The following is a 27954-nucleotide window of genomic DNA, read 5'->3' as shown; positions in this document are numbered from 1 at the left end:
CCATGATTCACTTTGTGAGATTATGAATAATGTCACCTCTCTTCATGTCCTGTGTGGAGGATTTTACTAGCTCAAAATTTCTTTGATATGATAATTGCACTGAAATAATGAGATCTCCTTGTAATTAACATCTGATGGGGATGCTCCTTGTAATTTAACACATCGAAGGGGAAATGTGCAAACCAAACATTTAACAGCCATGGATATGTTTCTGTATTTAGGCTTGATTACCAAGACTACATCAGATTGGAATGTAGATTTTGAGCTGTACGTTTGATGGCACAATACATGAAGGGTGTTTTGCATAAATGTCTCGTTTGCATTACACCGAACACATCGGTAGCATCAGACTAGATTGTACAATCAATGGAAACAAATGTAAGATGACTCGGAGATGGGAACAACTTGTGCATATGTTTGGATTGAGATTGATTATCGTGGTCAAAGCCTTTACTTTTTCTGTTGTTGTCCAACATCGTTGAATCCTTTCTTTCCTATTGTCTTCATTGCTTTTATTGTGCCACAGTCGTCAGGAGGAACTAGTATGGTTATTTATTTATTGTGCCATGGCATGACATTTGTGTTGGTGATTTGTGTGCACAGGTGGAGAGCCTGTTGAGGGATAAGGAGCGAGAGGACAGCGAGAGGGGACAGAGGTTGAAGGAACTGCAGAAGAGCTTGGCTGTTGAGCGTGAGCGAAGCCTCCACCTTCAGGGCCAGGTAAATGGGTGTGCTTCAGACGGTTATTGAAATAACTGATAATGATTGTGAGGGTGCAATATCTGGTCGTTAATCAAAAATTGGGGGTTATCTAACAGGTGTCGTGGTGGCGGTTAGAAGCGGGTGAGGGACAGCGTGCATTGGAAGGAGTAAGGCAGGAACAGCAGGAGACGAAGTGCATGTTGAGGGACAAGGAGGGCAAATTGGAGGAACTTAGAGTTGAAATGGAGATGCTAAGGTGGGCAAGAGCTCAATAATATTGAGAAATTTTCTTTATCTGCACATTATGTGTGGCTCAGCCACTTAATAGAATTGTATTTTTCCAGAGTTGAAGAGGAAAAGAGATTTTCACAGCTGCACAGTGAAATAAAGGCAAGCCAGCAGGACCTCCAGGCTGCACGATCCTCATTGCATGAGAGAGTAGAGAGAGAGGGAAGGCTCCGGGAACAGGTGAGTACGAGTACAAGGAGTCCACAATTCCACTGGCTGCTTAGTTGCACTTAATCTACAAGTACATGTTTGTGCTTGTGTAGGTGCAGGAGCTAACATGGCGAGTAACAGATGATGAGGGAGAGGTGCAGATGCTGAGGGACCAGCTGCGTGAGGCTGAGGAGAAGGGTCGGCGAGATTTGCACAGCATTCAGGTGCTCTTTACCTTTTGCAAATAAGTCCACCGTGGTGTAACGAAATGAGTCAATAATTGATAACAGCAAAGATACCAAAGACTTTAAAAACGACATGTGCTGCTTCCTTGCTTGATGCTCAGCATTTAAAGGATAGAGCATGAAAAAAAAAACCCATGGGGAGGAGGAAATTCCTCCTTGGTTGCCCCACTCAGTGTGAAGAGAAAAGTGGCCCAGGATGCTCTGAGAAATGATGTCACTTTCCCCAATCTCAGTATCTGTATTTGTATGAAGGTAAAATCTGGTGTTTTCTCGGGTATTTGTCTGCATATGTGTGTGATTTGTGTCGCAGCTCTTCCACGGACCTTAGTTTTATATTAAAAATATTTTTTTCACAACCATTGCTTTTTGCAAACACAAATATTGACAAGACCAGATCACTGTATTTTGGCTTGCATTTCACAAATCTGGTTTATTCGTTCCTTTGTTGCATTGAAAGCCTTCCGTTCAGAATTATATGTTACTTTCTGCAAGTTGATGGTGCATGGTTGCAGGAGCTGCGGCAGGACAAGACTGCACTGGCTGAGGAATTGGCAGCGACGAGGAAAGATAAGTTTGTGCAGCAAGTGAGGCTACGTGAACTGCAGGGCAGCATGAAGCTGTTACTTAGGCAAAACCAAGACCTTCGGAATGGTCTACAAGGAAAGGTTGAGCTGCAGCCAAAGCAAATCACACAACAGGACCCGCATACATCAAAGGTACGATGGATAATAATTATTGGTTGCTGTGATGCTGTTTCAAGCTCAATTGGGTTTGTATCGGAAGCTGTTGTCATGGTTTCATCTGATTCTCATTACAATGCAGGATGAGGTCAGTACTTCCCTGAAGATTCCAGCATGCCCCATTCCACCTGCACTTCTCCAGGATTTGCTTAATCCACCCACTCCGCCTCCTAGTCAGCCCCTCACTTCACTCCATAGCTGTCTTCACCAACTTCGGTAAGTACCTGCCTCCTGGATGCTTCCATATAATAGCAACACATGATTGGTACGACTCACAATCCCCTCTCTATTGCTAATATAAATATTTCTACAGTGAAGAGATGGCGAGTCTTCAGCGCCAGATGGAGGAGCACACGGAGACAGTACATCGTTCGGTGTCTTCTTGGTCCCAACTTGGTGGACACCTAAGGGAGCTTTCTTCACCAACCCTACACACTCCTCCTCCCACACATACCCCTCCCTCACCGAGCACCTCACCTTCACCATGCCCTGATACCCCATCGTCATCGTCTCCCCCTCCCAGCTCACCTACTCGGCCTTCACCTCCTCCAATACACTCTCCCTAGCTTTTCTCATCAATTCTTTGCAGCAACCATGGCACAAACCTTAACAGTTTACCACGATGTACAACTGCAAAAAGGTATTATCCAGACTTTGCCTTCCTTTCGCTGTTTTTCAGCAATCCTCAAGGAAACCAAATTTCATTTCATGCTAAACAAAGTTTATCTGCAAAGCTTATTCATTTGCCCGATACGAAGTTATTCACAAGGATCATCCTGTTATACTGAATTTCACACTGTATTATTGTAAAGATAAATATGTTGTTTCAAAAGGGTGAATTAGTTACAATCGAACACTTACTAAAGGAGCAACAGTCACAATTGCAGAGAGATCTTTAAAGGTTACTGTCATAGACCATCAGCCAAAAGACTAGGGTTCGTAAGCGTTGTGAACTCGTTTCCACAATGGCAAGACAAACTGGTTTATGCAAATGAAGCAAGTATCCGGCTTCAACGACTAAAAACACTCACATCAGTTCACTCGAAATACTAAATGTGGAGCTGAGGTGTATGGATGATGAATAAGGAAACGCATTAACTAGAGATTCTCACAATGTCATTATTTTGAGCATTATCTTATTCCTGCTCGCAATAATGACATTGTGAGAATCTCCCAGGAGTGTTTGTAAGAAGAAATAAATCTTGCAGTAAGGTTCAGTGGAAAGATTTTTCAACTGCATCTGTGAGAGGTTGAACAGGCAACTGTAAGATTGATTTGAATGGTGGAACAACTGCAGAGTCTTATCAGAGATGGGGGGGGGGGAAACCAAACCTTTGCTGGATTATCTGTAAGGCTGCTAGTAAATCTCTGATATCAAATCAGCAGGCCCCAAATAGATTGTCCTGGTGTCGTTTTGAGTTGGTGCTCAGCTTTGAGTTCATCTGGGTTCTAGCTATGACATCCTGGTTGTAGAACTTTACAAAAGCTTTGCCAAAGGGAAAAGTTGAGCATCTGTTAAACAGCATGAGGAAGTTTCATTGACTTGTTTATCTTGCATGAATCCTGTACCATTTGCTTCATCGACTTGAAAACACTTCTGATTCTGATGTACCAAACTCTTAAAGAGCATCAGCGCTGCCAAAAGAGTTTCTTGACGAGGCTTATATCATGTGGTTTGCTGTTGCTTTCGCAGCAGGAATTTAGAGTTTGGCCATGGTGCTTGGCGATAGCTCGCCTACTCTTCACAAAGGACACTGTGAGATCTTTAATGTCCACCAACTAATGCCGGCAGACGGGACAGCGATTTAACGTCCATCTGAGGGGCGGCACACACATTGATAAATCGCCCTGCCCCGTGAAACACCTGCATGAGAGTTTATAGCTGGTTCGGGATTCAAACCCAGGCGAGAAAGCTTGGAGGCAAGCGTGTGTACCTCAAAGCCATCTGCCAGTCGTGGATTACACTCAGTTCCTGTTAAAGTATCAATTATTTTGATAAAAGCTGGTAAAGAGATAATTGTACCACCTGAGCTTATCCAGTTACCATTTTACCTTGACATGATTTGAGCCACCTCTCTGTGTTATTATTATCATCATTACATAATAATGAGTAATTTTCATGCCAGTATTGTGGAATTGTATCAAAACGGTAGTATACATGACACAAAAATGAAAAATCCTGAGTCAAGAAACCCTTTAAATGCCTGTTTTTGTCAGGAAGATAAACAAAATGTCCAAACTGATAGATATTTTGCTAAAAGGTCAAGAAACACTTGTAATGTATAATACCAAATCCAGGACATTTTGTCAGATAATCTTTCGACCTCCTCATTACTGGGAAACCTACTGGAAGTGGCACTTGATGGTGCATTGTTTTATATCAGGATGTAAAATTCCACTATTTGTGTATGTAATAAATATATGGCCCATTTGACATAACTGATAGAATATTTCTGGTGCAATATTGTATATACCGGTACCGATAAATGAAAACTGTACGAATGCTTTGCCTTTTGAGATATACCATCAATAAACCATCGCCGCTTGAACCATTATTAGTTTGATTTGTCTTGATCTGACTTCTCGTTTGTTCTTTGAAATCTTAATCGCTTTGGTTCGTTTCCTTATGAATGCATCACAGCTCGTGCACGGCCCTGTGGATCCCGACCACTCGATTGTTGTATTATTGCTTTGGTATAAAATGGAAACTTTATGTTGGTGGGGTTGGTACCTTCATTGCATTGAAATCCAAGTTGCCTTCATTCTAATGTATGAGCCAACTGTTAATTTGCAATTGGGTCATTGGTTTGACAACAATATAAATTTTTAGATCCTCGTGGAGGATCTCTAAGTCTGACTCACATTGTTGTTCTTCATCTTCTTCTTGTGGACTTTTTTGTTTCACAGCCTTCAGTTTTCATCGAAACTTCCTGAAACTTGGCATATATATGTAAAAATAACCTGCGCAGACAGTAACCATCTCCGATTTTGAAAATTCCTCCGAGAAAAAAGTTATGACGTCAAAATATCTCCGCTAAAGGAAATCGCCTAAAAAATTATCTAAAACGAGGCAAGCTTTTTGAATTCTGTTTGCGGGAATTAGCAGAGATGAATTACTGCACATATGATACATCACTATGACGTCATATCAATTTTTATGACGTCATTCCTATTTTTTGACATTTTTTGTTTCACAACCCAGAGTTTTCATTGGATCTTCGTGAAACTTGCCATGTATATGCAGAAAGCCCACGCGCAGGCAGTAACCATCTCCGATTTTGGAAATTCTTCCTTGAAAAAAGTTGACGTCATAATATCGCCACTAATGGAAATCGCCGATACCATTATCTCCAAAACTAGGCAAGCTGTTTGAATTTTGTTTGTGGGAATCAAGCCAGGCATTAGCACAGATAGTTTATCGCAAACCTGATACATCACAATGACATCATATTCGTTTTTATGACGTTATCGTAAAGAGGATGAGGATCTTAGCTCATTTGAGCTTGTTATTACAGACAATAGGCATCAAAAAGCTATATGTATCGAACGATCAGTTTCAAATGGACCGCCTCCCCTTCATTAGAGCATTTAAATTGCATCAGCTGTGGCAATAAATGCGAATTGTTGTTCGAGCTTACCAGCTCGAAGACAGAAGACGCCATTTGCGTTTTTGCCAACCTCCTTTCTCCTTGTTTGGAATCACGTGCCCAGCATGGGCAACTTACAAGTGACGTCAGTTATTCATAGTTTTTCAAACTCGGTAATGATTCGCGCTCAGAAAGACAACACAGCAGCACAATTCAGGGTGCAGAATAAAACTCTATACTGCTACGCATCACACCGCCAGGGACTATAACACAGATTTAAATCTGGAAGCGGTGTATTCACGCGAGGGTACTTTTTGTGTTCTTTCAGGCGGCTCTCCGCTCTCGTGTAATTGTGTACAACAAAGGGTACGTCATCTAACAAAAATACTTCGTTTAATCGTCTGTCTTTCCATCGCTTTCGGCGTCTTCCGGTCCGTTTCATATTGCCGGTTCATTTCAGGCTTCTTTGGTTCCCACCAGTAACATTCTTCAAGACGCTTCTAAAAAATTTCATAACGTGTGTAGAAAGTTAAAATTTCAGCTTTTTATTGTATGTTTATACATATAATTAACTTTGAGACGGAAGAAAATTATATTTTAAAGTAGAGTATATATATTTTTGTTGTTATTTATATATTTATTATTATTATTTATATATTTTTTAATTTTTTAAATTATTATTATTCTTTTTTTTAAAGTAGAGTAAGTGGGGTATATATTTTATATTACATTAAAAAGGTCGGTGTTGAGGAGATGAAGGCTACATTTCTTCGAAATTATCATTTAAACTTTGAAATAAATCGCTTCACGAAGGAAATAAAGAACCGTGCGGTGATTAGAATGTTCCAGAATACTCGAAGTGGTTTTATGGACGATGTTTGTCGTTCCGTTTAGTTTCACGCGATCCTGGTGGTGGTTGCGGTGCTCAAGGTGATGTGGTTGCTGCGGTGTGGGCGAGGTTGTCTTGTTGCCTCGACTGGGAGACGATGTGTGCTCAGACGGGGATTGGCGGGACAACCGAGCGGGTTCGACGTGGTCGTTGTGGGTGGTGGACACGCAGGTACGGAGGCGGCTGCTGCGGCCGCCAGAATGGGTCTGCGCACTCTGCTGCTCACCCACAAACTCGGCACCATCGGTGAGGATAGAGCGATGTTTAGAACATGTGAAGAGGTACGGCATCCAGCCCCCCCCCAAAAAAAAATCCCCCACAAAGCGGACACAATGACCCACTGTCCTTGCGTACGTAATAAGTAGATGGCCCCTTATGATGAGAAATATTGCACTAAAGGGTCGTGTTCCCCTTCATGGTCAGGAATTCGATGTTCTGGAATCCATTTGAAGGTGTGCGTGTGTGTGTGTGTGTGTGTGTGTGTGTGTGTGTGTGTGTGTGTGTGTGTGTGTGTGTGTGTGTGTGTGTGTGTGTGTGTGTGTGTGTGTGTGTGTGTGTGTGTGTGTGTGTTTTATTGATTTTTTTTGTATGATATAATTGTTGGGAACAGTCGTGTGTAGAAAAAGCGGTTTTAATTGTTTTTTTTTTAATTTTTTTGAGCAGGTGAGATGTCCTGCAATCCTTCATGGGGTGGTGTGGGTAAAGGTCATCTGGTCAGAGAGATCGATGCCCTTGGCGGTCTATGCGGCCGAGCCGCAGATCGTGCGGGTATCAATTTTCGTGTTCTGAACCGGAGAAAAGGACCTGCTGTGTGGGGACTTCGTGCTCAGGTGGACCGCGACATCTACCGGCAGTTCATACAGGTATCTGGAATGTGATCCTCTGACAGGAGATTTTCATTGTTATCTCCACCAACAAAGGTGGACGGAGGTTTTGTTTTCACCCCTGTTTGCCCTGTCTGTCTGTCTGTCTGTCTGTCTGTCTATGAGCAGGATATCTCTAAAAGTTATGGACAGATTCGGGCGAAACTTCGTGGACATGTTGGGTGTCTGATGAGGACGAATTGATTACATTTTTTTTGAAGATCCGGATCTGGATATGAGAATTTTTAAAAGTGATTTATCACCATTGAGAGATAAGGCCAAAAACGATATACGGTCTAGCATGATATCTCAAAACGTGGTGGACAGGTTGGGCCGGTGACAATAACAAGCCAATTTGATTTTGATTCAGGTACGAATCCAGGTCCAACCCATCGGTGAGATACAAAACTTAAACCGTTTAGCCTGTCAGGGGCTATGCGCTCTACCAAGTGCCATTCTGGTTCTAGTTATGCAATATTTACATTCTGTTTTTCGACTGAAGCATCATCTTGTTCACCGACAATAAATTTGCGTTGATGTTCCTGTTCCCTTGTTTGAGCCTTAATTTGGAACATTAACACGAGAATATTTTAGTTAATGGTTGTTTCGCATCATTTTATTTTCTCTCCCTCTTGTGTACCTCACTTGTGCCAGGCAGAATTACGAGGCACTCCCAATTTGTGGTTGAGGGAAGGGGCGGTGGACGATCTGATCATCGGACCCCCAGACCCTTCGTTTACTGGAGTCTCTGCAGTGGAGGGAGTCCTATTAGGTTCTAACAAGCAGTTTGCTCTTTGTGGAAATTTGAATACCTTTATCTGATCTGCAGTGTCATGGGTGCAAGCCTACACTTTGTGGTTAACTCTTGAATGTCCCGAGGGCAACTTACGAGGCTATTAATGCTGCCTACAATAGCCAACACTGCCCACCACATCCTCTTCACTGAATATAAAATGACATCATCCTAAATTACTTTCAAAAGACAATCATGTAGAATCCTCTCCATGTGATATCATCATTCGTTCTTTGATTCTTCCTCTCTCCGTTTTATTTAGTGAAAGCAGTAAAATTCTGATTATACCAACACTACACTTTTTCCCTTGGTCTAAAACCCTTGCTCAACTGTTCTCTCTTTATCCCTGTAGAGTCTGGGAACCGGGTGGAAGCAAAAACCGTTGTCCTCACGGCCGGGACTTTCCTCAGGGGGGAGCTCCTGATTGGGGAGGAGCGGATGGCGGGTGGACGACTTGGTGATCCCTCTTCTCTCGCTCTCTCGCAGTCTCTTTCTGCACATGGTTTCACTCGGAAACGGCTTAAAACAGGTACTGTATCAAGAGAGAGAGATAGAGATAGAGATATATATTAGACTCTTTCATTGCCTTTCTTCAGTGAGTCAAACAGCGATGCTTTTCTTTACTCTCCTTGTCCTTTTTGTTAGGGACCCCTCCCAGAATTGCAAAGAACTCTGTGGACTTCTCCGTGCTGAAACTGGTCCCTCCAGATGACCCACCAACTCCTTTCTCCTTTATGAATGACAGAGTTTCTATTGAGGTTCGTAATCACCTCGTTGACACTCCCATTTGGAGTATTTGGCACGCAAGGCTAAATCACATTTGCTATGTTGATTTATCTATTGTCTACTTTATTGTCCTTGTAATACATGGCAGTAATGTCTCTTAATGTCCAAATAATTTATGGAATACAGTGGACTTCCTTTATAATGAAGTTGTTAATGTCTTTTAATGTGATTTACAATACTTGCACAAGCTCCTCCTTGAGTGTTTAAAAAACAATAAAAAGCACGACAAGCTTTATGTTCACCACACGAGCTTGAACCCTCGACCTTAAATGACTTACCTTCAGGCTCTTTATTATTTTCTTTTTTTCTTTTTCTCTTTTTTTTTTAGTGCAAAGTATGTAAACAAATGTGTAAAATATATATTAATTTTGATGCTTTATTTGCCTAATTTTGATAGTCTGTCCCCTTCAGCCTGCAGATCAAATCCACTGCTACCTAACCAACACAACCTCAGAGTCAGAACGTATCATACGCAATAACCTGTCCCTCTCGGCGCATGTCCTGGAAAATGTACAGGGTCCAAGGTGGGTTTGAAGCCGAAATGTTCTTGTCCGTTTCAGGCTAATGCAGGAGCTCGCAGTGATAAGATTCTCACTTGGGACGATCATACCAAAAGCCCTGTAACCTTGCTTGGAACGTTCAAAGTAGAAGACCTGGGTGATTGTGAAATTATATGTATAATGTGTAATTATTTGCGAGTTTGTCTGGTAAATATAAATTTTCTTGCCCTGTTTTGCTTCAGGAATTTAAGTAATGGCATCTCATAAACATGAGATGTTTATGTCTTGTCCTCTTGTCTTGTTGCATTCTTGTCTTGTTGTCTTGTTGCATTCACGGAGATGCAGACCAATTGCTCATGAAATCCACCAAAAGATTTTCAAGAAAATGTAATCCGGATCTGACTTGTCGAACTTGCCATTGTTCCCTGTCCTGTTAATCGTATTGCAAATCCATTCCCATGCATTTTTGAATGTACTGTCGGACCTGGCTATTCGCAGGAGATACGTTCCTGAAAAATGCCGCGAATGTCGGAACATTGTTTTATTTATTTATCTATTTTTAACATGGTCGAGACTAGGCTAGGGTTTAGGCTCTTGGAAGAGCGATTACACAGAACAAATCAGGACATGACGTATGACAAAGGGAACAGCAGGAAAAAGGGGAAACACCAACAGCAGTGCAGAGGGAGAAAGTAGATGGAGACAGACAAACAAGGGATGCAGGTAATGATGAGGGGTAAGAGAAAATGCAAAGGGTGGACAATATGGATACATTAGCAAAATTGTGTTTGACCAGTTTCTGATTTTTGTCAAGGTCTGAGGAGAGGGAAGAGGCTGCTGCCTGTCTGTCAGAAGGATGAGAGATGTCATGGCAGAGAGTGGAGTCATCAGCAAAGAGATAAAGAGGACTTTCCAGAGTTTGTGAGATCATTGATGAATATTAGGAATAACATGGGGCCTAGAACACTGCCTTGTGGTACTCCAGCCATGACAGTGAGAGGAGGTGAAAGTGTTCCGTTGAGAGCGTCATGTTGATTGCGAGAGTGTTGGAAGGCAGTAATGCAAGAGTGGAGTTGGCCTTGAATTGTATAGGCAGACAGTTTCGAGAGCAAGGCAGGATGCCAGACTGTATCAAAAGCCCAGATTAATCCAGAGAGATGCCCTTGATCTCGTGTCTTATATAGAGGGCCTCCACCATTGTTGGGAGAGTAGAAGCAGCATGTCCAAGGTAGTGACCAGGTCTGAATCTGACATGATCTGAGATGAGGCTCGTTCAGATCATTCCTTGTAGGCCCTATAAGGAAGCATCAGACGGCTATAATGCATAATGGGTTTCATAGGGATTATTAATATTTAATTCGACCAACTAGTTTCTCATTACCTCTGTCGTCTGGCCCTGTTTATAATATCCAGTTTCCGTTCTAGATAGTACCGAGCTGACCGTCAAATCCACTCAGGTGTATTATATAGAAATGTTCCCAGCTCGTTTTTGTCTTTTCCTTCATTGGTCCAGCATGATTCATATTTTAGTTTAGCCAGGATGTTATCCCCCAACAATGTTTACCAGCCGTTACGTTCTTGGCAGTTAAGGTGATCAGGTTTGAACAAGGCATACCGAGGGTGTGTCCCCCAGTAATTAAACCATGTGACCTTGAGATAAACTGTATCAGACGGAGGACCCAAGGTTACGTGATCGAGTTATTGGCATTCATGGTAGATTAGCGACCTGCCGCATCACAAAGTTATTCGTGTGCGACGGCCTGCGATACTGGAGAGTCTGGTGGGAACCCAAGGTAGCTTCCCCCCTTGTGATCTTCTCGCCCTTGACCCCAGGTCTGCAACAATACTTTGATGGATGCTGAAAATGTATTGAGCACATGATGTGCTCGCCTTAAATTTCATGAACCTGTAAGGCAACAGGATGCATTGAAGACCTCAATTTATGTAATGGAATCAGAATATAACTGAGAAAGAATGATGAGACTTGATCTTGCATTACCTGATTATGGGAATGGGAGTCGGTGTTTTACCAAAGAGATTTGACTAAGGAAGTTGTGGGATGGGGGGGGGGGGAGGTTAACCAAACAGTCTTTGACCAATGTGTGTGCCAAAGTGCATTTCACAGTCAGACATAACTGCTTCTAAAGATACTACTGGTAAATTCACTGAAGTTTGCACATGTAAGATGAATCATTTTGCATTAAATACGAAATAAGGACTTAACATTAAAATTAATGATTGTGATTAGTTGTTCTCTTTTTTTTGTGACTTATCTTGTGTTTCACTTTAAATCCCATGAACCTGTAACTATATTAGTACTGAACCTGAGTTCTTATTCAACTTATTATTTGCCATTGCTCCCCGATCCAAAGATATTGCCCCTCCATTGAAGCCAAAATCATTCGCTTCCCTGGACGAGAGCATCGCGTATGGCTGGAACCAGAAGGTTTCTCATCTGAGATGGTATACCCCCAGGGTCTATCTGTGTCACTCCCTGCAGACTTGCAAGAGATTATGTTGAGGACCATGCCTGGCCTTGAACATTGTCAGATGCTCCGTCCTGGTAATTAATTTCTCTTGTTCGGTAAATGTAGACCGAAGAGTGATTATTACAGCGCATGACCTCGGTGCTGATGGCTGTGTGCCACGGTTGCTCCTGCAGGTTATGCAGTACAGTACGACTGCCTGGATCCTCGGGAGTTGAGTCCATCACTCGAGAGTCGCCGTCTTCAAAGGCTCTTCCTTGCTGGACAGATCAATGGGACCACAGGCTATGAGGAGGCAGCTGGACAGGTTTGGTGAAAATGAGGTGGATAGATGATGGCAGAATGGATGTTAAAACAAAAGTTTAAGCTGGTCTCTGTTTTCCATTGCCCCCATATCTCTTCCTTCCTCCCTCTCTCTCTTTTCATTTTTGTTTTGTTTTAAGTGCTTGTATGTTTTTGCACTCTTTACCCTCTATTAAACCTTATTCCAGGGCATTCTGGCAGGGATAAATGCAGGCCTCTTGAGCCTGGGAAAGCCCATGATGGAGCTTGGTCGTGATGAAGCCTTTCTTGGTGTCATGGTGAGCGATATGCTCTCTGGGATATCTTCAGATGAGCCTTACCGCATGTTCACCTCTCGTGCGGAGTTCCGCCTCACCTTGCGGCCCGACAATGCTGACCTTCGTCTTACTGCCAAAGGTCAATAATTATTAAGAATGTGTTTCAGGGTTAAGGTCATTGTGTGACTTTGTGGATTATGCATGTAAGCTTTTGTTTGAAGATGACCTGCAATTGATTTGGTGTGAATAATATTGGGACCACATGTGTGGTTGTGCTGAAGGATGGAAACTAGGCTGTGTAGAAGAATCTCGCTGGCGCAAGGCACGTGAAACAGCCGCGGCTATGAATGATGGCAAACTCGCTCTGTGCTCCATTCGCTGCTCATCCCACTGCTGGGCAAATGCTCTTCCTGACATTCAGATCAGTCGACAGCGCAGCGGCAATTTTAGGTCGGTATATGTGCAAAGCCTTTCCAATAAATTTGACTTCCTATCTTTTGGTTTTAATCTTTCCGGCTTCTCCTTTCTTACAGTGCATTTGACATGCTACAGTACCAGGGCGTAACCATGGAGATGTTGGCAACTCTTTACCCAGAAGCCCTTACGAAATATGCTGAGTTGGTCGAAATTTCGAAGCGCCTGAAGATTGAGAGTATGTAATTGTTGCATCACCTTCATATAATTACATCTGGAAGTCCTAATGTAATAAGCATCAATGTGCATTATTTGTTACGATGACCGTTTGAGTTCTACAGAACAATGAAAGGGAAAGGGTGAAGTTCAATTCGGTATCTCAGAATTGACAAAAGGAACAGAGAGAAGAACACGCATAAGAAAAGGGTATTGGAATCTGGAGAGTGGGAGAGAAATTGGAAAGGAGGATGTGATTAGGGAACAGCAATGGGAGGGAAAGGTCGTTTATGAGTCACTTGTAGATGGCCCATAATACCCTGTGATGAACTGGGTCTTCAAAAGTCTGATTTTTGTCATGTCTAACACTGATTGTCTCTTGATACAACTTATTTGTTGTGCTGAACCATTGACTTGCATTACTAGGTGTGTACGCTTTCCCCATGGAGATAGAGCAGGAGGCAATGAAGGCGGTGAGAAATGAGGCCAATCTGTCCTTGCCCCTTGACCTGGACTATACCTCTCTGCCCATATCACTGTCTGCTGAGGTTCGGGAGAGGCTCGCCGCCACGAGGCCCACCACGGTAGGTTTAGATTGAATCTGGAGATTATTCTGACAGACTCAATCACAATTTTATGCTTATGTTGTGCTTTGACCGTTGCTTAAAATGAGGTTGAATTGGCGCGAGCTCACCAAGTAAAGGTTTGATTCATGTCCCTGCTCTATCACTTCATAACTCCAAAGACTTGTCACTCCAGCCATTTATTTTCCTTTTATTATCCACAGATAGCGGCCGCAAGCCGAACACCTGGTGTAACTCCAGCTGCCATTGTTAACCTCCTGCGTTATGTCATACAAGGGACACGGGAAAGAGCTCAACTTCCATGAGCATCTCCTCAACCTCACCGTCTCATCATTAGATAATGGTAAAAAGAGTGATAGTGTGAGCTTGCAGGTAAATGAAGACAAAAGTGATGATTATGCAGTGGTGAGGATAAAAAGAAGAAAGCTCTTTTATTTTTTGACATTATTTAAGGTTCATGGACAAACTTTGACATGCATTTCATATGAACAAGGATATTAGTATATTAGGTATAACTAAGAGCTCATTGTCCATTAGAGGAAGCTCCGGCAGCCATGCTGCCAGTCCATCATGCAGGAAACCTGTGTCCTTTGTACATTATGGCTCAAAATGAAAATCTTCACCAGCAGACGTTCATGGACAGCAATCTACTGCTTGAAAGGCAATTCAAGTGAACTGCTGTGCCTGATGTTGCACTCGTGGATTTAATGTTTTGCGTCTGTATGCTTTGTAAGCTAATAATGATGCAATAAACTATCACCATACAATTATGAGGAAACACATTAGTGCTTTGAGGTTTTTGAAGTCCTTTTTTTATGCCTCCGGTGGCATTATGTTTTCGGGTTGTCCGTACGTACATTCCTCCATGCTAATTTTCTGTTTTCTCTGCAACCGCTTGTCCGATTGACATGACATTTTCATCATAGGTGTGACTACTCATGCGGAATGCTTCTATGATTATGATGTCACAGGTCCTGTGGTGTGGCAGCCATGTTGGAAAAAAGGAAAAACTTTGGACCTCTGTATCTCCGAAACCGCTGCATGGAAAATATTGAAACTTGGCACATGTGAAGTACTCCCCACCGGAAATAAGTGATAATTATTTTTGATGATGTCATAGGTGGCTTCGTTATCACGTCATAGTTGCATACATCAAACACTTTATCCGATTGGTGTGGAAATTTTTGAGGGTTATGGAGGGGAAAAATTGATGACTTCATCACTCATGTGGTTTGGCAGCCTTTTTTTTTTTTACATAAAAACCTTCAACAATCTTCTTCAAAACGGCTGAACAGTTCATGGAGAAACTTTACAGGTACGATCGCGTATCCAGGAGGAACAAAAAGTTCTCCACCTCCCAGGCAAAAATGCTACAGTTTGAGCTATAGTATATGAGAGTTGTACTCTCATAATCTATAGTTGGTAACAAGTCCTACTACAGTAGTCTGCAAAGAATTGAATCGGTGAATACCATAAGGGCCCAACTCTATGAAACAAAATGGTGAAGTTGGGCCCTGATGGTATTCACTGATTCAATTACTCCAGGAAAGGAATGCTATTTTTGCCTGGGCTATGATGTCATTGTTCACATGGTTTGGCAGATATCATCTTTTTGAAGAATAAACCTTTAAAAAGTCTTCTTCTCCAGAACGGCTTGACAGATCGAGGGTAAACTTCAACCCCATTTTCCCCACGCCTTGGGAATATCAGGGTGTTCACGAATAATTAATAGGTCATATGGTCTGGCAGCCATATTAGCTTGAATGAAAATCTTTAAAAAAATTTTTACTTTTCTTGAACTGCTTCATAAATCGACATGAAACGTCACAGTTATGATCTAGTCGTAATTGGGAAATATGTTTTACATTTCAACCAAATCGGACACATGGTCTGGCAGCCAGAATTATTTAATATTTTGAATCTGGGTTCAGGGATTTAAATCATACTTGGTGCAAAAATGTATAATGATGTAATAATTTGGGAGGAGGCATGATATCTGTGGACATTGTGACGTCAAAGAGTGCCGTTCTAGTTTCATTGTTTAAAAAAATTCTGATACTCATGCGTGAGGTTGTGGAGGTGTGTTGTGTTTTTGAAGTGTCTGTAATCATTTTGCAATTAAAAACTTGTGGGTGTGTGACGGGGACGAATTATTTATATTTCGGTGAAGATCCAGATCTGGATCCGGAAAAAATAAAAAATTAAGTGATTTTTCACCATTGAGAGATAGAGCCAAAAACGATATCGCACGATATCTCAAAATGTTATGGACAGGTTTGGACGAAACTCGGTGGACATATTGGGTGTGTGATGATGAGGAACTGATTAAATTTTGGTTAAGATCTAGAGCCATATGCAGATACTAAAATTGATAAAGTCATTCTTCACAATTGAGAGATAGGGCTAAAAACGATGTATCGTTGTGTTGTGTATGGATGATAAAACTTGGTGGATGAGTTTGGTAGGTGACAAGAACAAGCCGATTTGATTAATTTGGATTAAGGTCCAGATGCAGATCCAGCCTATCAGGGGGATACAAAACATAAACTGCTACTCACTTCTACTCATCCAACAATGGATAGAGGCCCTCAATGTCAGACGTGAGATCATGGCCGTCTCTCTGGAAACGTCATGCTTTTGATACAGTCTGATATCCCGCTTTGCTCTCCAAGCTCTCTTCCTATGGCATCCAAGGTCAACACCATACATAGCTTACTGACTTTCTCTACTCTCGGAGTCAGTGTGTGGCACCCAACGGAATTCTTTCACCTCCTCCTGTCAAAGCTGGAGTGCCCCAAAGCAGTGTTCTGGGCTCAATCCTATTCCTGATCTTCATCAATGATCTCTCTGGAAAATCCTCTATCTATCTTTTTTTGATGACTCCACCCTTTCTATGACATCCCTCATCCTTCTCACAGCCAAGCTGCAACCTCTTCCCTCTCTTTACACCCTGAAAAAAACAATCACAAGGTAGTCAAAAACTTGGAATATGTCTTTTATCCCTGACAAATCTCATACTCTTATTGTCTCTCTCCAAAAGGATCATATTCTCGCAAACCCTCCTATCTACTTTCTTTACAATCCTCTTTAGGTAGTTAACTCATTCAAACTCCTGGGTCTCACCATCAACCATGATCTTTCTTGGGCAAACCAAATTTCAAAGTTTGCCTCCAAAGACAACCGTCGACTGGGTATCCTTCGTCGTATGAAGTCCTTCCTTGGCACACCTGAACTCCTATTCACTAACAAGGCCTTCATCTGCAGCTTGCTGGATTACTGCTCTCCCCTCTGCGGTGGCTCCCCTGCTTCACATCTTACTCAGCTTGATGCTAGGGAAACCAAGGCCATCAAGATTATTAGAATCTCCAGTGATGAAGCTGAGTCTAAGGGCTTATCACTTCGCCATCACAGACAGGTCGGTAGTCTCTCTGTCTTCCACCGCCTCCTTTCTGATTTTGCACCCTCTATTTCCATGCTTTGGCCTCACCAGTTTTCTGCAGGGTGCACATGTTCCACCATCAACCCCATTCTGATGAAACTACCTAAATCCAGGATCACCTTCACTCATTTGTTCATCTTTTTTCACACCTGTGGAATCAATTTCCACATCCTTTTCAATGTCATTCTTTCCTCCACGTCTTCATGATAGGTGTTCACCACCATCTCAGATTATCCACATTCCAATACCATGATCTTTTCTACCCTCGGTAACCAACCCTCACCCCAATTCTTCCTTCCAAATTTACAGTCTTCCCTTTTGAGGGTTTCCTCCTGGATCCATCTTGTCCATCCCATGCATTTTCTCCTGCCCCTCATTCCTCCCCACACCCATTGTTTGTCTGCCTAAATCTGTCATGACCTTCGGCTCTACTGTTTTGGTGTTTCCCCTGACCCCCCCCCCCTCCATCTCTCTTTCTTTCATCCTGATCCTGATCCTTTCAGTGTACTTGTACTAGCTCTCCTCAAACCTCGATTTTGGAGACAGACAAAAAAAAGTATAATAGTGTGTTTGTTTCTCCTGCATTACTTCAAAACCATGAAATGTAATGGCCTGAAACTTTGCATGCATACGAAGGGAACTCTACGGGAGTGCAACAATGAAAATTGGGTGTTTTGGTTAATTTAAACACCCCTTTTGAAGATAATTAGCAGCCCAGAGACACCAGTGTTCCTGCCTTTATTTTATTTTTGCACATGCGATAAACTCTGGAATCTCTTAACCTAAGCTGAATTTCAAATTTTAAACTGTGAAATTGACCTTAGCAGCAGTTCCAATAGCTAAAAACAAAGTTCATTTGTCCAATTTCGCACATTGTTTGACATTCCAGGCATTTCTTGGTGGTGTTTGTTATAACCGATCGTGAATCGCTTGCCAAACCAGACATTCCTCATCAACCTTTTCATTGGAAGGCTTGCTTGAGTGCTTAAGGCCCTGTCACACCTTGACGATTTAGCCAGCGTATGCCTGACGTATGAAAAATTTGGCTAAAATTCTGGCACACGTCGAATACGTTATGGGTAAGTTTTTGTATACGTTAAGAGCACTCTGGCATACTTCGTAGTACGCTGAGCTGTTAGACATTTTCTGACGTACGTATGCCAGCGTATGACTCGCACGTTCCGCATACGCTGGCATAAGTTGTAGGCACATTACGCGATCGTTTACACACGTTACTTGTAAGTTACACAGAAGTCGAGGTAATGGTTAGCATACCCAAAACATTTCTAACATGTGTAACGTGTTGTAGGCACGTTACGCGATCGTTGACACACGTTACTTGTAAGTTACTCATAAGTCGAAACACATCGAGGTAATGTCTAGCGCAGTGGTTCTCAACCTTTTGTCGCCGCGACCCCCCCCCCCCCAAAAAACAACAACAAAAACTTCCAATATTTCGTCACGTGCCTTGATTAAGCCAACAGTGAGACCTGTCAGTGTATTTACGAAAAATATATTGTATTTAAGGAATTAATAATGTATCTACGAAATTACAATACATTACATGGAATAATCTTTAAAAAGTAACGTGAACTTTTCGAAACTTTAAAACAAATGTCCGAATATATTTAAAAGTTCATGATAGACGCTCTCAAAAGGCACCCTCAATGCGAGGATGTGTACAAGTGTTTAGTATTTAAGGAGATCCGGATCGTGTATATAAAAGAGCCGAGTCCTAATATACAGGTTTTGTCTTCACAAGAAGAAGAAAAAGAAGAAGAAGAAGAAAAACGACGAGCTCTCTTTTTAGAGAAGCATTCGCTGCGCGAGACGCTGCGCGAGACGCTGCTAAAAATTAAATCTTTAGCGAATAGATAAATGGGATTACCACGGCCGCCATTTGTTAGAGTGTCTTTGGAAACATGCCTGAAATTTCGCAAGGCGGGTTTCTGGGTGCAAACTAAGAGGGCTGTGATAATCATATTTATTGTGCTAAATTATTTGATAGCATGTACATGAATATCGGCTAGTCGCGTCGGCCAGCTTTCCATCTCGAGCGAGCAGCCATGTCGCCTCCCGGCTTGTTATTGTTAATTATTGTTTATGAATTAAATATTTTAAAAAAATAACATCAACAAACATCAAGAGTTTGCTCAGCTTTTATTCAGTGTTCTTAAAAATAATGGAACATAACACTGGGCAAACTTGTATAAAAAATGCCACAAACATGCCCAAAACAATGTCTCTGCAAATGTAGAGAAGTACACAAACAAGCTGTCACTGTACGTAGTTGTTCTTCTCTGGTGGTGGAGGCGTCTTCAGCTCCCCACACGGGGTGCTTGCAGCAATAGGATCGCTGGACAGGTTGAGCATTCCATCTACATACATCAATGTGCGTTGGAGATACGTTACACATAGGTTCAAAGCACGTTACTCATAGGTTCAAAGCACGTTACTCATAGGTTAAAAATTAAGTTTCGGGTATGTGAAACATTACCTCGACGTGTTTCGACTTATGAGTAACTTACAAGTAACGTATGTCGACGTGTGTCAACGATCACGTAACGTGCCGACAACTTATGCCAGCGTATGCGGAACGTGTGTCATACAATTTTTTTTTATTTTCATTACATAGAAAAATAGAAATTTTCAACATGCTGAAAATTTGTCGACATACTCTGCGTACTACGACGTATGCCAGCGTGCTCTTAACGTATACAAAACTTACCCATAACGTATTCGACGTGTGCCAGCTTGGTTCGGCAAATTTTTCATACATCGGGATTCGCTGGCTAAAACGTCAAGGTGTGACGGCGGATTGACACTTCGATGTCTAGTGCGGTTATGATTTGAATCGTCGAGCCGCAGCCTATGAATAGCCAACGCCACGTGATATTGGCGGATTGACACTTCGATGTCTAGTGCGGTTATGATTTGAATCGTCGAGCCGCAGCCTATGAATAGCCAACGCCACGTGATATTCAGCGATACGCTGCCGCGCGCTATGCATAAGTTAGACTATCATTGGGCATAAGTTGTGAACGCCGACAACATGCTCAGCATTCGTTGGTATAAGTTATCTATATGTGATTGATACGTTATGCAGACGTCGAACACGTTATTATACGCCCAAAACTTAATAAAAAAACATAAATAGTTCAGCACATGCCAGCGTTTTACAGACATTTTGATACCTTGCCATACGCTGGCTAAAACGTCAAAGTGTGACAGCCCCTTTACTAATAGTGGGTAGAATTGATTCCAAAGTACTATACTCAATTCCAATCATGGAATCAAAAGGAATCGAGTAATGAATGGGAATTAACATTGATTCTGAATCGTACCTACTTCTGAGAAATTCGATTTTCTCTTTGGGGTGGGGGGGAATCATTTTATCCCTGTTGGGCATTTTCCTGTTACACGTGGCCTGGTAATGTATTGATTGAAAAGGAACATGCCACTGGGGCGTCCCGTTTACAATATAGCAGCAAGAGCAAATCACTTGCAAAATAAACAAGCGACAAGAGCGTGTTCCTTTTAAATGAATAGCAAGGCATTTTGAGTTGGCCAGTAAAGTGTGCTGATTGCCGTGCTGATGGACAGGTAGGCAATACATCGACTGATAAAGTTTTGACAACGTCGTTTAAAAGGTGCAGAAGTGCAGTTTGGAAATATTTTGGGAAGGTTAAAAAAGACTGAAAGTGGCATGCTCACTTTGGTCAATAAACCTTGCTCATCACTGTAATAAGTCCAATATGCAAAAACATTTGAAAACCAAACATGAGAGAGAGTCCTTATTAGTAATGGTTGAGAATGCAGAAAAAACAAGGCCCCTCTTAAAGAAACCAAAGTCTGCAACAACAACAAGTTCGCTTTTGCACTCGACGATTGAAAGCACTTTCGCCCCGATACACTGACTTCCCTTCCCCTCCCTCACGCTGCCTTCCCTTGCTCCCCCCTCCCTAATCTCTCTCCTTTCTCCCTCCCCACTTCCCCTCCTCTTTACCACATCCTGGTACACGAGGGGCCTCCATCTGGCTATCCCCATCTCCTTGAGATGCTGATCAACCTGCTGCAACCATGAGGCATGTGGTTGGCCTCCTCCACTCACGAGGCTCCCTTGGTGAGCAGGATCAGCATCAGAAAAATTAGTCGTAGAGCAAGACTGAAGGCACCGAGGACCTGAAGACTCTGACTTTCATCCTCCTGCACATGTACGGGCAGCGCCACAACCATGATCCAGTGAATCCTTGACTCCCCAGGCCTGACCCAGACATACATTGACCCCTGGCTCACAGACAGCAGCGACATGAATATCACTACCAAGGTAAGTGAATCTCTCCGTGACCTCAACATCCTCACCACAAACGGGCACAGACAAGAGATCAGCATCCAAGATGTCATTGAAAGCCTGGATCTTAGTTTTTCACCCAGGAAACCCATAATCCCAGTGGCTCCGACTCCTCGTTCAGCACCTCGAGGGCCCCCAAAAGGATATCAAGAGTCTCCGTAAAGATGACTGCATCATCTGCGAAATCAAGGTCAGAGATCTTGACATTCCCAAACGATGCACCGCATTTCGCCTCTCTGACATCCTCCCAAGAATCCAGCCCCTACAAGTGCTGAAAAGTGTGGGGGCCAGCACACACCCCTGATAAACTTCAGTAACAACTGAAAATAAGTCAGAGATGATATCTCCACATCTCACAGCACTCTCAATACCATAATATAGTTTAGACATCAGATTGAACAGTTTTGGTGGCACCCTACGAAGACCAAGTATCCTCCAGAGGGCATCCCGATTCACTGAATCGAACGCTTTGCAGAGATCAACATCGGCTGCAAGCAGCTCCTGCTGAAACTCTCATCTGCGTTCGGCGAGGACCCGAAGAGCAAGGATACGGTCAATCGTTGACCCCTTTGGTATAAAACCTGACTGCTCCAGACGCTGGTGCTCAAACAGATTCGGGTGAACCCTATCAAAAAATTCCGAGCAATGACCTTGCCCGGCACTGAAGTAGCATCACCCCTCGGTAGTTGTTGCAGTCCTGGCGATCACCCTTCCCTTTCCAGAGAAGGACAACAGGGCCCCTCTTCCAGTCAGTTGGGATAATGCCTGTGTTCCAGGCAGAGCACAGAACTGCATGCAATGATATGAGTACAGCATTTCCACCAGCCTTGAGAAGTTTAGCATGGATTGCACAGATCCCAGGAGCTTTACCCCATTTCAACCGATTCACCACAGCCTGTGTTTTCACAAACGACAGTGGATCATAGTTGATTGGAGGGTCAGCAATAGGGAGAGTTACACCCTTGATATCCAACTCGACAGCTGGTGGATCAGCCTGGTACAGCCACTCAAAGCAACTGGCCCAGCAGGCCTTCACTTCGGACTCCTCTGTCAAGAGCCAACCACTCTCCGCTCTAACTGCAGTACACCGAGGGAGGGATTTGGAGGAATGCAATGTGCAAACTCCCCTGTAAGCAGGATGAGAATAACTTGACCATAGGTGATGCTCTCCCCCCCCCTCACAGATTTCTCGCACATAGGCCTCCTTGTCACCCGAGGTGCACGTACAGTTTTACACCTCAGCTCCTTGAACAGCTCAACTCTGCCATTCAGCCTGGCCCTGTGACTGGTCAATGGTATCTGGAGTCCCTGAGAGACAAAATTCTTCTTCGCCTTACGGTGAGTTCCAAGACATCCACTGTCAACATCAAGGACGGTGGTCTTGAAGGCACTCCACAACTCTTCAGGGTTTCCCAAAGCACCCAGACCCCCCCCCCCCAAATCTCCACTCAGCCTATTCGTAAACTCCTCAGCTACCCTCTCATCCTTGAGCTTGTCAAGATCCAGCCTCGGCTGGGATGGTACCATTCTCCTGGATTTAAGCTGCAACTTCAAAGTTGCTACAACAAGCCTGTGGTCGGTATTGAGGAACTGAGCACTCCAGTAGACCCTGCAGTTCTCATGCATCCTCCAGCGACCATCAACAAGCATATGGTCAATCTCCTTTGCCACACGTCCAGTGATGAGCCTGTGGGTGCTGAAACTATGAACCAGCCACCTTAAGTCCATGACTTCTTGCAAAGTCAAGGAACTTAGTGCTATTCAGGTGCACAGTTCCAGACCCATGTGGACCAACACATGTCTCATAACCATCCCTATCAGTTCCAGTTGATGCATTGAAATCCCCCAAGACGAGAAGAGTTTGTCGTCTCAGGCACTGATCAACCACAGACTTGAGCATGGCATGGAATGCGTCCTTCACGGTGAGATCACTCGCTTCAGTCGGAGCATATACAAAGACCAGCAAAATATCACTGAAGGAGTGACGAATCCTAAGTCTCATAATACGCTCGTTGACTGGTGTTACCTCAATTATCATTGGGGTCATCTTGTTGGACACAGCCGCAGCAACTCCTTGGGCATGGTAATCATCAGAGCGACCAGACCAATAGTAGGTGTAACCACCCATCATGATCTCACCAACTTCATTTCAATTGAATAGTAGGTTCTCACATGGGCTGGATTTTCAGATTTCTTTGTGGTACGTGTTGCGGAATGAAGGGTTTTACGGTGGCCAGAGTGCAAATCCTGCCACCAACCTCCTTAAAAAAAAGAGTAACCCAACTGCAGGAGGATGTCCGCAGACAGTTGGGCACTAGATATGGATGGCCGTTGGCTCACAAGGATCTCCTCCGCTCTTTGACAGGTTTTGTTTTTAATCCTGCTGAGTATCCATATCGTACGCCCTCTTCACCAAATAAACGTGGTGGGGGAGACGGTTTAGTGGCCGACAACCCAACCATGAAACGGCTTTACATGGTACCTGTAGCAAGTCACAGATTTCCGGCAGTCAAACAAGATTGAAAATCATTCCAAACAGGAAACTTACTGTTTTTGGGGACGTCATAAAGGACACAAACTACAGACACGAATAACTAATGTAACGTGTTAAATAAAGTTGTGTAAAAGTATATCAACGGCGGAAACTTCGGAATATATTTTTTTTTCTGCAGCCTTTAAAACGTCTATTTTACGTCGATTGAATTATACACTTGAACAATGGAACACAAATCATCTTGTCACTTCCAAAAACCTTCAGTTTAGCAGTACTTGGGCAAGATAGTATCTGCCGTCCCAACCTGCGCACTCTCAAGGTGGAGTTGATCGAGGGTTCAGCTCTGGCCTGTTCCATATCACCCATCGGCTTCATATCGCTGCCATCACAACTGATGTTCAAAGTTTACAAACAAATGTAATCTATAAATCGTGCTCAGAAACACAAATCAAGAGTTTGAAAGACCCTTCCCACGTCCTTTTCCTTCAGAGGTGGCAATGTCCTTCAGATGCTGGGTGGGATTGATGTTCGAATTCCTCCCACAACAAAAACAAGTTTACACCTCCATTAATCTTCCATTATTTGCTGATTTAGCTCTCACTGACCTCTGACACTGTCAGTGCTTCACACCCTTAAACTAACAAGCTTCACTCGTCTCAGCCCTTAAGGTCATGGTTGCCTTATCTAAAGTTAGAACCGAAGTCAGGTTGCCCTTAGGACCGGACCTTCAAAGGAATATTTCATGTTCACGTCTGTATTTACTGACAAAGTGTAATGTACAACTACCGTAACGTATTGTATTATCCGTGCTTTTATAGCAATAAAAAAATGAAGTGGCAATGTCATTGAAAAGTCTACTTCCAATTTGAAAATTGTAATTATAAAGTAACATTTCACTTGGATATAAAATCGTTCATTTCTGGAGTTGGATCGTATAAAAAAGCAAAAATAAAATCTTTATGGAGGTTGAGGCTGTCATCATCATCATCAACGTACACTAACTACCATGTTGATGACAAGGGTGTACGTGCTGTTGAAATAGTCTCTAAGCAAGGATTTGGCTAGGTGGTTTGCCATTGCCTTCTTTGCAGTCAAGACATATTTTGAAATTTTTGTCCAGAATGCTGATGATTACTCACCGACTCATTGTGAGATCCATTTGTGGGATGTTTTAAGGTCCACCATCGACCAGTGCTGACAAATGGGTCCTCTGGCTTAACATCCTTCTGACAGATGGTACACACTGATGCATCGCCTGGCAGGTGAAACACCAGCGTGACAGTTTATAGGCGGGTCGGGATTCGAACCTAGGTTAGACAACTGCAAAACAAGTACACATCCCTCCAAGAGTCTAAGCCATCCTTCCAGCCCATCAAAGCTGTAGACTCTACGTTTTGCTTCAAAACTCAGTCTAAAGTGGAGAGAACATTGAGAAGTCTGATCAACCGATAGATCACACAAAGACATCGACCTTTCATGTGCTCATGAAACAGGTACTTCTGTTACCTGTGCTACCCTCTTCTTCATTTAATGGCCATTTTTAACCTACCTTTTCTTGTGGAGTTGGCCCAGGGAAGATTGACCCACGAAGGACACTGTGGGATCTCTAACATCCACCAATGAATGCTGGGAGTTGGGACACTCCGTTTAACGTTCATCCAAGGGGACGGCATGCACATTGAAGAATCACCCTGTCTGTGAAACACCGGGATGACAGTTTATAGCTGGATCGGGATTCGAACCCAGCTCGACAGCTTCGAGGCGAGTGTACATACCTCTAGGCCATCCTGTCAAACCTATCACCAATACTATATCATTATTCATGATGGTCACTGTCATAAATAGACCTTTTGTTTTCACTCCACTGCATTTTGGGTGGAATGGCATCTGCAGTAACTATCTGGAGAATTATTGAGACGTTGGACATTCCTGGGTGTTTATGAACAACAATGATGGCAGTCGACTTATTTTCAACCAAAGGACCATCTGTGCTGCCCCGACACATGCTCAGGGCTATTATTTTCTCCATCCTCGTGGCACGACCTCCACACCCACGGCTTTCATCTCATGAGACAAATGAAGTTTGCAATCTTCAGATCAGCACAAAATAAATTGTACTGCTGTTGGCAAATTTTTGGGATATCTGTTTTTATAAGTAATTGTGTAAATGTTTTATGTTCACCACTGCAGTGGTTTTTGAAAAAAGACTTGCCAAATAGGACCTACAGGGAGGGCATGGTGCATGTCCAAACATAAGGTAAAATGGAGAGTACCCCGTTGTTGAATGCGATGTGGCATTATATGTATCAAGCAATTCCAGCAAGACTTTCTTCTGGTGTGGAAATGTTTGCAGGAGATCATACAGTGTTCTGTTAAACCATTCACACTGACCATTTTCTTGGGAGTGGAAGGGTGTCGTGCGAGATTTATTCACTCCATACACGTTGGACAGTTCTTGAGTGATCTCCACCTCCATATTCGGCCCTTGATCAAAATGGAGACATTGTGGCGCTCCACACTGGGGAAACCATTCTCTGGCAATTGCCTTGGCTGTGGTGGATGCCATGCTGGTTTCTGGTGGGTACTGCCACTGTGAACATGGTGTGCACATCTGTCATCATAAGGATGTTCTCATAGCCCTGATGGCCACATTCCAGTAGCATGAAATTCAATGCAAGGCTCTCCAGAGGTCGATCATCCAGCAAACTTCCCATTGGCGTGTGGACCTTCACGTTCGGAGACTTTGCCAACATACATCGTTCACCCTGTTTGATCTAATCTTCTCCATCGCATTACATGTCATGCCATTAGTAATGGGTTCCAAGAATCTGTTCAATCTCTCCCATCTCTGGTGTCCCAGCTTATCGTGGACTCCCTCCAGCACTGGGTGTTTTCGGTTTACGCGTGAAGTAACAACTGTCTTACTGTCTGTGTCCCCTGGATTGGGTTGATGATCGTCTGAACATTAGTCCATCATCCTCACAGACTCATTTCCATTGTTGTAAAAGAGCCTTCAGATCATTTGGCTCTTTCCTCCATTCCCTTGCTGTTAGTTTTCTCCCCATCTTGCAGAAGTAGGAGAAACTGCTCATCACAGGGTCTGTTACTTGAAAGTTCATTCCTGGACGAAGCTGGCAGCACTTCCTCGCATGGATGTTTGAAACTCGCTGTCACCTCATCATGGACAATACTCATCTCACTACACCAATGTCGCCATAAAAGAATTCTACGTGAACCTCGGTGGGGATCACTGTGACACCCAACACAGTGACTACTTCATGCTCATCCAGATATGCTTTCTCATCACTACAATGTTGTGGCCGTACGTCAGCATTTCGCTTGTGTTTTCCTGCACGATACATGATGGTGAAATGGAACTCAGCCAACTGTGCCGCCCACCATTGTTCGACTGCTCCGAGTCTTGTTGATGAATGTTGATGATGAATGAATGTAACTCAAGCGATTGTTGTCATTGAAGACCGTGAATGCAGATCCAATGAGGTAGCCTCGAAATTTCTCACGTACAACCCTCTTTCGTGCAAGCAACTCGAGTTTCATGCTAAAATAATTATCCTTATTCCTCTCTGCCTCCAAGCAAATCCCTACTTGTATATGCTATCACTCTGTTGCATCCATCTTGCATTTGGGACAAAATGGGCCCCAGATCCAGGTGGCTTGCGTCTGTCTCCAACACAAATGGAAATGAGAAAGCGGGGTAAACCAGAATCGGATCAATAACCAAACACTTATTCAGTGTTTCAAACGTATCCTGACATTCCTGGATTCAATTTCATGCATGATGATTCATCCCTGGTGGAGCTCTCAGGTTCCTTCGATTAGGTCGATAAGTGTATCCAACTGTTCCTA

At 43.1% G+C, this 27954-nt stretch overlaps 2 protein-coding genes across 2 annotated transcripts in view; both read left to right on the top strand.

Moving 5' to 3' along the window:
* LOC147034218 (uncharacterized) overlaps positions 1-4680 on the top strand; it is a 30215-nt gene extending 25535 nt beyond the window's left edge. The window contains exons 18-24 of the mRNA XM_085878778.1: positions 604-720; positions 819-958; positions 1047-1170; positions 1254-1364; positions 1898-2101; positions 2208-2341; positions 2439-4680. Of these exons, the coding sequence (XP_085734904.1) occupies positions 604-720; positions 819-958; positions 1047-1170; positions 1254-1364; positions 1898-2101; positions 2208-2341; positions 2439-2691 (1083 nt within the window). The 3' untranslated portion in view covers positions 2692-4680. The remainder of the gene's footprint in view (positions 1-603; positions 721-818; positions 959-1046; positions 1171-1253; positions 1365-1897; positions 2102-2207; positions 2342-2438) is intronic.
* Positions 4681-6424: 1744 nt separating this feature from the next.
* On the top strand, positions 6425-15943 carry MTO1 (mitochondrial tRNA translation optimization 1). Its single transcript, XM_085878788.1, is given in 14 exon segments — positions 6425-6626; positions 6629-6847; positions 7265-7464; positions 8119-8236; positions 8610-8786; positions 8903-9015; positions 9455-9567; positions 11916-12106; positions 12206-12336; positions 12521-12728; positions 12871-13039; positions 13123-13241; positions 13646-13803; positions 14007-15943. Coding segments are annotated over 14 exon segments (2058 nt in total). The 5' UTR covers positions 6425-6586; the 3' UTR covers positions 14109-15943.
* The last annotated feature ends 12011 nt before the right edge of the window (positions 15944-27954 follow it).

The sequence above is a fragment of the Eptatretus burgeri genome, chromosome 1 (genome assembly GCF_056783735.1).
Source record: "Eptatretus burgeri isolate ZD-2024b chromosome 1, Ebu_testis_v1, whole genome shotgun sequence".
NCBI lineage: Eukaryota > Metazoa > Chordata > Myxini > Myxiniformes > Myxinidae > Eptatretus > Eptatretus burgeri.
Note: the sequence above shows the minus strand (reverse complement) of the source record. Positions and strands in the feature narration are given on the sequence as shown.